At 47.5% G+C, this 8,081-nt stretch overlaps 1 protein-coding gene across 2 annotated transcripts; it reads right to left on the minus strand.

Moving 5' to 3' along the window:
* Positions 1–1,251: 1,251 nt before the first annotated feature.
* LOC108028159 (otoferlin) lies at positions 1,252–7,660 on the minus strand. 2 transcript variants are annotated; one of them, XM_017099821.3, is made up of 14 exons: positions 7,383–7,660; positions 6,965–7,326; positions 6,781–6,904; positions 6,540–6,717; positions 5,975–6,423; positions 4,667–5,919; positions 4,433–4,604; positions 3,158–4,367; positions 2,964–3,100; positions 2,406–2,587; positions 2,180–2,300; positions 1,777–2,067; positions 1,624–1,724; positions 1,252–1,544 (listed from the first exon to the last, which is right to left on the minus strand). In XM_017099821.3, the coding sequence occupies exons 1-14, from the start codon at positions 7,560–7,562 to the stop codon at positions 1,367–1,369; spliced, it is 4,938 nt and encodes a 1,645-aa protein (XP_016955310.1). In that variant the 5' UTR covers positions 7,563–7,660; the 3' UTR covers positions 1,252–1,366. The 2 variants fall into 2 exon arrangements, with proteins under 2 accessions (XP_016955310.1, XP_016955326.1); XM_017099837.3 differs by lacking the exons at positions 6,781–6,904; positions 6,965–7,326; positions 7,383–7,660 and having other exon boundaries at positions 5,975–6,310; positions 6,540–6,605.
* Positions 7,661–8,081: the final 421 nt, after the last annotated feature.

Raw genomic sequence — 8,081 nt, forward strand, 5'->3', positions numbered from 1 at the left:
TTCAATCGACTTTGAACTTGAAGAACTTGAACTTGATTTTGATCTCCGCCAAAACTAAGACTGAGCACACGGAGCAGGCACAACTGCGGCAGCAGCAGGAATTTTCCGAGAAATTTCGCACTGCGTTTAACCGCATTTAAGGCTGCTTGCCATATGTTTCACTGCCGATCCCTTCCTGCGACGTGGCGGAAGCACTACAAGGACTCTGCAATGCCTGCGACGGCAGGGCGTCGAAGCTCAAAGGTTATGGCTTTGAAAACAGTGCTGAAACTTTCACTCTTCTGATGGACAGCAGACACTTTAATTATAAGAGTAATTAGCACCTTTGACAGGCAATTGTTGCTGAGCAGGGCCCAAGTAGTAGTCCCCGGGAACTTCCTGCTGAGGGATTTGCGAACCGTCAGCTCCGATAGCTGGACACCAACTGAACGTGGCAGCCTGTGCGCCCTCCAAGTTTCCCCGGCGGAACGGTTCAGTCCAGTTCGGGGCGGTCCTGATAAGCTGCGGCAGCCTTTCGTCAATATTCGCCACCATTAACACATTAGCACTCCGACACAATCGAACAAATTAAGATACAATGCACCGAAAAAAATACTTGAATATTCGACAATATGGGACAAGTCAAGGTTAATAACTAACAATGGGAAAATCTATTAAATTGATCCATCAAAATAGATATAGTATATAAGATATATTTAAGATAGATATAAGAGATCAGTATATATATATATGTTTTTTAGGAATAAGTCTTAAACATATATGGAAGGCACATCCATAGTCTTGAAATTAGGGTCAATAGACTAAAAAGAAATATATTTTTTTCGCAGTGTATGCACACATGAACATCCACAAATGAGCGAATCGCCATTTGTGTCGTCCACATGGTGAAATAGCCTCTGGGATAGTTCTGGATGCTTTAAGGGGCTTCTAAAGGAAGTAAAAGGCGGACAAGTGATTTCCCAACCAATCAGTTTTGGGCGGAATGTCTAGCTGAAAGTCGAGGAATACAATGAATACAAAGTTAATTATAATAATATACATTTATTTTTTACTATTTTGTACGTTTCTATTAAATTTAAGGTTATTATTTATTTCCTTACTATACTTCTAGGTTTCTTAAAGTTCTTCCTTTTACCAAGCCTTCTTGCAAAGGCAACTTGTGCCAGGGGGTTAAGAGTCAGTTATTACCGCATTTTCCCCGGATTTGCCCTCGAGATGGCTACTAGCAGTTTCAATTAATTACCCTTTAAGTGCTTGTACAAGAGCTGGTAAAACTAATTTATCGAAAAACTTTAAAACAGCAAGGTGAAATTCAATTTAGCCAACAAACTTAACAGAAACAATCAAACAAACAAACAAAAAGTCCTCACTGGAGGGGAATCGCCATGAGTTTGCCGGGCAGATTGGAGAAGAAGAGCACCAGTCCCAGGATGACGATCAATATGAGCAATCCCCACAGGACATACTTCCGAATGGCCGGCCAGAGGATGAGCCGGAGGGACTTGCAGGGGTGGGTCAGTGGGTTAAAGGAGGTGTCCGGTCTGCTGTGGGTTAATAATAAAATAACAGAGGAAACTTTCTAAAATACTGCACTATATTGTTATGAAAACACAGAGAGCTTACTAAGGCGGCTCCAAGGCCATGGGTGGATCCTGACCACGGCCCGCCGGCCGGTTGGCGGCCTCCACGTCCGTGCAGATTTCTATGTTCAGCTGCATCTTTCCCTGAAAAGTGCCCAGTAAGTCAAGAATAACAGCCGAGTGGTGGGCTACTTACACTCTGAACTTTGGCCTGGGAGCGTTGCGAAGGATTCGCATTACACTGCAGCGGAAACCAGCCGCTGATGACCTTGCGCTTGAAGAGATTGATGCGCTTCCTCTGCTTGGGATAGGGTTTGCACATCTGGGCATACGGATACGGCGCGTGCATGTTGGAGAGGTTCAGCTCAAGGGCGGCCAGATACTCATCCTTGGACAGCACATCCTTGTCCCAGACCTGCAGATATATAATCGGTGGCTTCTTGAACTCCATCTCCTCCAGGAGCCCCGCCTTGCGGCGAATTACCATCTGCGAAATGGAAATTATAAATGGAAACGGGAGCCGGCTGAATAATTAATAAGGGGATACGGCTTGGGAGAGTATTGTTTACCCTGACCAATTAGGCAAGGTCAAGGCTCACCAGGTCCTCGTTGGGGGAGTACTTCATGCCGAAGACCATGCGCCAATTAAATGCCGCATCGCCCGCAAATGAGCGGTAATGGATATCGGTCGATTGGCGCTTGTCCTCATCCTCGCACCATCTGCGGAATATTCCGAAAAACGACGGTAATTGCAAATCGTTTGCCTTGGATCCGCTTGTAAGCCACGGGTAATAGCCCTTGGACCCCCCTGCCAGGCCCACTCACCCTATCACGTAGATGTCGCTCATTAGTTTGCCGAAAATGTTTTTGTCACCCGCCTGGATTCCAGCCAGATTCTTGACCACAACACGCACCTCGTAATCCGCAGACGGAACCGGCGTTATATCGATGGGATTTGGCACATAGATGTTCGCCTCGAAGAGCTCTATCCACAGCTGGAGCTTACCCTGGATAACAGATTTTTATATTAAGGATAATTAAGGAGTTGGCCATGACAGAACCTAAACATTACAAAATTAAGTTTTAATGGTATATTATTTTGGTATGTGATCTGCATTTATATAAAATATAACTAAGTAGTTGGCCATTACATAGCCTAAGTATTTAAAAATCAATTTTATTTCTATATCATTTTAGTTCATGATCTGCAATATATAGTGCGTAATACCTTCTAAAAATGTTTATTTTGGTACATTTCTAATACATATTAAATCTTTCATGTGTTTAAAATATTAGTTCCTACTTTGAATAAAAAAAATTAATTACGTCCTTAAGTAAGGTAACTAAACTTACTTTTTTTGTATAGCTCATATTTTAATTTACCTGTTCAACGTTTGGGAAGTCCTCGCGGCAAAGGGACCGGGTCTCCACGTGCTCGGGCACCAGTTTGTAGCCAAAGGAAGGCAGCTTGTCCAAGTTCTTCAGCACAGCTAGGCTAAGTCGTTCCTGCAGCTCCTCATCTGAAAGTAGTAAACTAAGGATCCCAGCTCCAAATTGCTAGGTCGGTTGAAACCCACCCTTAGAGATTACAGTCTCATCCCCGAAAAGCATTCCGTCCACCTCGATAACATTGCCATAATAGTAGGGTGCCTGGATGCCCCGACGCTGGCAGAGATCGATGAGAATTTCCGAGGGCAACTTGAGATCGTGCCAGTGGTTATAGCCACTCCGGGTGTACTCGTTGGCCAGACCCACGGAGGCCCGGTGCCGCGACCTCCAGCGGTCCTCCAGATCGATGTTTGTCTGACCGATCACCTGGTCCCTGATCTTATCGTGATCATAGACCACGATCTGCAGCATATGGTCTCCAGGAAGAGTAGCCTCCAGTTCAAATAGGCGGCCAAAAACAGGGTTACTATGGTTGGGGGAGAAATGAGCTCTATCGGAAACCGTATTCCCTCCCAGAAAAAGCTTCACATAGCAATCGGATTCACCCTTAAGATCTCTAGGACGCATCTGAATACCCTGCACCACATAGACACGCACTATCAGCTTAATGGTCTCACCCAGTGACTGAAGGGTGGACTGATGTCTCGGATGTATAGCGTTTGCCGTGGGACGAACCATGTCCCCACCTCCTTGGGGATCCTCGAGGACGGGGCAATGGCAGGGGGTCAGCTTGAGTTGCAGCTTGAGGGTGGCATAGACATCCTCTTTGGGCGGTCCATGCTTCTTGAACTTGACGCCATGAACCAATTGAACGGGCACTGCCCAATCCTGGAGGTAGCCAAACTGAGGCTGCTTCTCCAGTTCCTCGTGGTAGATGACCAGGCGGTGCTTGTGCTCGTGGCTCATCTCCGCCGCACTCCAGTACATAGAGTTGTAGAACTTGGTCCACCAGGTGAACTCCCGCTCCTCATACACTTCGCTATCATCCAGGTTGCAATCGATGCTCAGAGTCCGACGATTGGCATAGGCAGCGGGTCGCAGGCCCAAGGCGAACATCAATCGCATCCACCAGCTGCTGATCCTCGAGGGTTTGACCTCCTCCTCGGCCCATTCCAGTTCGCCCTCCTCCTCATCATCATCCTCTACGCTGACCGTAGTGGAAGCCTCACCAGTGGCCTGCTCCTTTTTGGACACACACTTGAGGGTCCTGTCGCGTTGCAGGAAACTCGAGGAGTTGGGGATCAGAGCAGCTCCCAAGGTGGACTCGCTACTGTAACCAGAGAGCAGGACATCCGTGGCTATGATAGCTGGCCAATAATCCTGCTGATCGGGTAGACTCTGGTGGGGTGAGGTATATTACTGAAATATATTTAAGGTTGCAAAAGCAGGGAGTGTTATTTTACCACCACTCCCGAAGCATAGGCCACCAAGAAGTTTATGCTATTTCGAATGCGTGCCGTGGAGGGTCCACTGGCCAAAACCAGGTCACCCATCATAACCTTGATCTTTCTTTTCCCAGCCGAACTCATGCTGCTTTTGGAGTAGTTCCGCAGGCCCACAAAGAACACCTCCAGGCTGTAATAGGCAACTCCTGGTAATTCCAGGTATCTCTAAAAAAAAAGCTATTCCTAACTCACACAAAATTCTGCATATTGGGTCGGATGGCCACTGGAATGCCGGTGGCAAGATGTGGCTCTTTGTTAATATCCTGACCTGTGGGCTCCATGGATAGTTCAATGAGCTCCGCGGACATGAGGACCTCGGCCTGCACAGATCCTTTCTTGGCCACAGGAACCCACTTCAGAGGAGGAGGCGTCATGTGCTTCAATCTCTGCAACTTCTGCATGGGATTCTTTGGCCATCCGAATCCTCCTGGTTCCTCCCAACTGGAGTCAGTGGCGCGCTCCTCACTGATCACACTAATTGCCACACTTCCCATGCCCACGAGATCATCGGGTAAACTTCGCTCCGAGTTGTACAACTCCAGGGAGAGAAGTGGCGGATTCTTCAGGTATAGATTAACACCTCCTGGGAGAGATACGGAATTAAATGTGATGACAGCATTCCAAATGGGCGACAGGGTGCCAGGAGAGGTGTATGTTTCGCAGGCCTGCTCGGCGAACAGGATCCTCAGATGGGAGTCACAGATGCTCTTTTTCTCACCACCAGGACGAACTTTGGCCTGGTGGACATAGACATGGCAGAGGAAGTGCGTCTGCCCAGGATTCGCCTGCCACAGCATGGCTTCGATGCTGGTCCAGTCTTCACTGATGGACGAGAGGAAGGCCTTGCGCTCCCGTTCCACTACAATTGATAGGCATCCCGAAACAATGGCTGTGGTGCAGCCACAATTGGGACAGGTGTGCGTACACCCGGAGGCTTTGAAGGAGAAGCTCCTCAGTCGCCAGCAAAGCGTCTCCTGCTGCACATCCGTGTTCCCATTTTGCAGATGCAGAAAGAGCTTGGCATTCAGCCGACAAACTCCCAAATCCTTGCCACCTGCACTCAGGGAGAGAACCATTTCCGGCCACTCATCCTGGGTGCGAGCCATACTGGAAAGTGCTCCAATGTCAGCCACCAGGCGCTGGAGCTCGCTGACCACCTCTCTAACGGTGGCATCCAGGTGCTCTATGAAGCAGCTTCTTAGCCTCTGTTTCATCTGGTGCAGCTCCTGGGGCAACTTGGCGAAGTAGTCCAGGAGATATAACTGCCGGTTGATGTCCCAGATGGTGCGCTGTGGTTCCACATCGTGATCAAAGCGGTGGGCCTCTAGACCCTCCTTGATCCTGGTTAAAATGTTGCCCACTATGGCCTTCAGGCATTTGGCCTGCTCATCGTCCTGCAGAGGATGTTTCAGCTGGAAGACCTTGAAGGTGTCCAGCTCAGAGCGCTGACAATCAATAAGAGCTTTACTAAACAGTTTGAAAGATAGAAACCATTCCTACCATATAGCTAACAATATCCAGCATGAAGAAGTCACTTTCGTACTTGGCTCGATTGTCCGGCAAACGGACGCGGAACATGCAGGAACGGAAGGGTGCCTCCCGGCGGAAACTCTTAGAGTTCATGGCGGAGCGGAAGCGATCCAGAGGCGTCCTCAGGCCACCCTCCAGCACATTCGAGCTGTGCTCGGCCAATCTGGCGGAGATCTTGTAAGTGGTTGCCGAGGTCTGGATGTGGTGACCCAGGAGAGGAAGAAACTCCACCAGGTAGACATCGTCGTGCCAGAAACGCGTCTCATCCAAGCCAGGCACCGTCTTAGAGGACAAGGTGTGGCTGGGCTGGGCATCCTTCAGCATCTCGGAACGAAGTTCCATTAGCAGGCGACCCACATAGATCATTGGATTGACGGGATCGTAGAGATGGAGGTAGGTGGGCCCCAGAGAAGGTGTTCCTGTGAATTTAGCAAAGGAAACATGCAACAATTTTTCGCAAAAGATCTATGATTTTACCCTACATCATCTAAATAAGACCTAGTGTCGCCGATGTTGCGGAGAAACTTTGACTCACCCTTGAAGGCAATCTCCTCCAGGGACAGCTCAAATTCAGCCACACATTTCCATTGCATAAGCTCATGGGCCAAAATAAGGATCAGGAACCGCTGCGCCACCGAGGGATACATCCAGGCGAAGTTGATCTCGTGGTTCCACACCGGCGTCGTCGTATTCTTGGCCACCGGCGTTTTGCCCTTGAAAGGATGGAATCTGTACTTTAGAAACGGAAACGTAAGTCAATGCCGAGAGCCAGATACATTGAAGCCGGCAAACGATACTTGAATCATGTAGTTGCTCTGCCTGACGAAGTAGCCCCGGTAGAGGGCGATGTAGTAGCGGATGTTGCTGGGGGCGAAGGAGCTCACATTGGTCAGGAGGTTTCTGAAAATGATGGGTAGTTAAGTATAGACAAAAGAAATACTCATTTAGTCTACCACTCACTTTTCTATGTCATCGTAGTCTTGATCCACCGACCATTTGTTCAGGTTCTGGGTGTCCTGCTCCTCGGACCTAAGTCCAATGCTCACGGGACTGTGCTGGGATACGATGGCCAGGTCGAGTTGTAGGTAGCCGTGAGCTTCATTGGGTTGGTTTTCCACAGGATGGTTTTCCCCAATGGGAGCCTCCAGGCGACCCCACTTCTTGAAGTAACCGTGATTCGGCTGGTTCCACACGCTGTGCAGATCCACCAGCAACTCGCCCACCACCACGTTTTTCTTATAGGTCATGTGTTTCTTCAGCTCGAAAAGGATAGTCAGACGCAGGAGCTCGGTCAAGGTGCAATGGAACTCAAAGACAAAGTACTGAAAAGGATTGCATATGTAACTTAATAGAGGTATTCAGTTCCAGAAAAACCCACCTCATTGAAGAAGGGATTTTCGGTATTCGGAAAGGACTTGGTGCTCTTGGTCAACTTGTCCAGGCTGATCCGCACGTACAGGTCCCCAGTGGTCAAGCCTACTTTTACTGCTTTGTGGACGGTAATGCAGATGAGAAACTCCTGCGGAGCCCCGGCGAAACAGTCCTCCATATAACTCATGGTCTGTCCAGCTCGATTGGCTAACGGGGTTCGGGGATAGGCATTTTCAGAATCAGATCGGAATTTGAGTGGAAAGCAAAAGACTTTTGGGGCAGTGCATGAGTAAAGGCTCATGGCTTGGTTTCTTACGTCGAAATGAACATGGAACGCAAAACATTTTCACATTTGAAGAGTTTCTGACAAGATGAATTCGGATCTTTAATATATTTGATCGGATGAATATTATACCATGTCAAAAAAAATATTTAATATTGTTTATCTTTATTGAAATATTAATTAAAGAATTAATACTACATTAATCGAACTTTAGATAAATTATATTCATATAACCCACTTTTGAAAACTATTTTTAAGGAAATGCAAAAAATTATAGAAAACATCATAAGAATAGAAAAGTAAAATTATAAAAAAAACTTTTTAAGTTATGTAATGTATTTTGTAAGAGATATTTATAGGGTTAAAATACCACCTAATTCCAGCTATCTGGCAACGACGGAGAGCTTCCGGATTGACTTTTGC

Source organism: Drosophila biarmipes, chromosome 3L (assembly GCF_025231255.1).
Source record: "Drosophila biarmipes strain raj3 chromosome 3L, RU_DBia_V1.1, whole genome shotgun sequence".
Classification (NCBI taxonomy): domain Eukaryota; kingdom Metazoa; phylum Arthropoda; class Insecta; order Diptera; family Drosophilidae; genus Drosophila; species Drosophila biarmipes.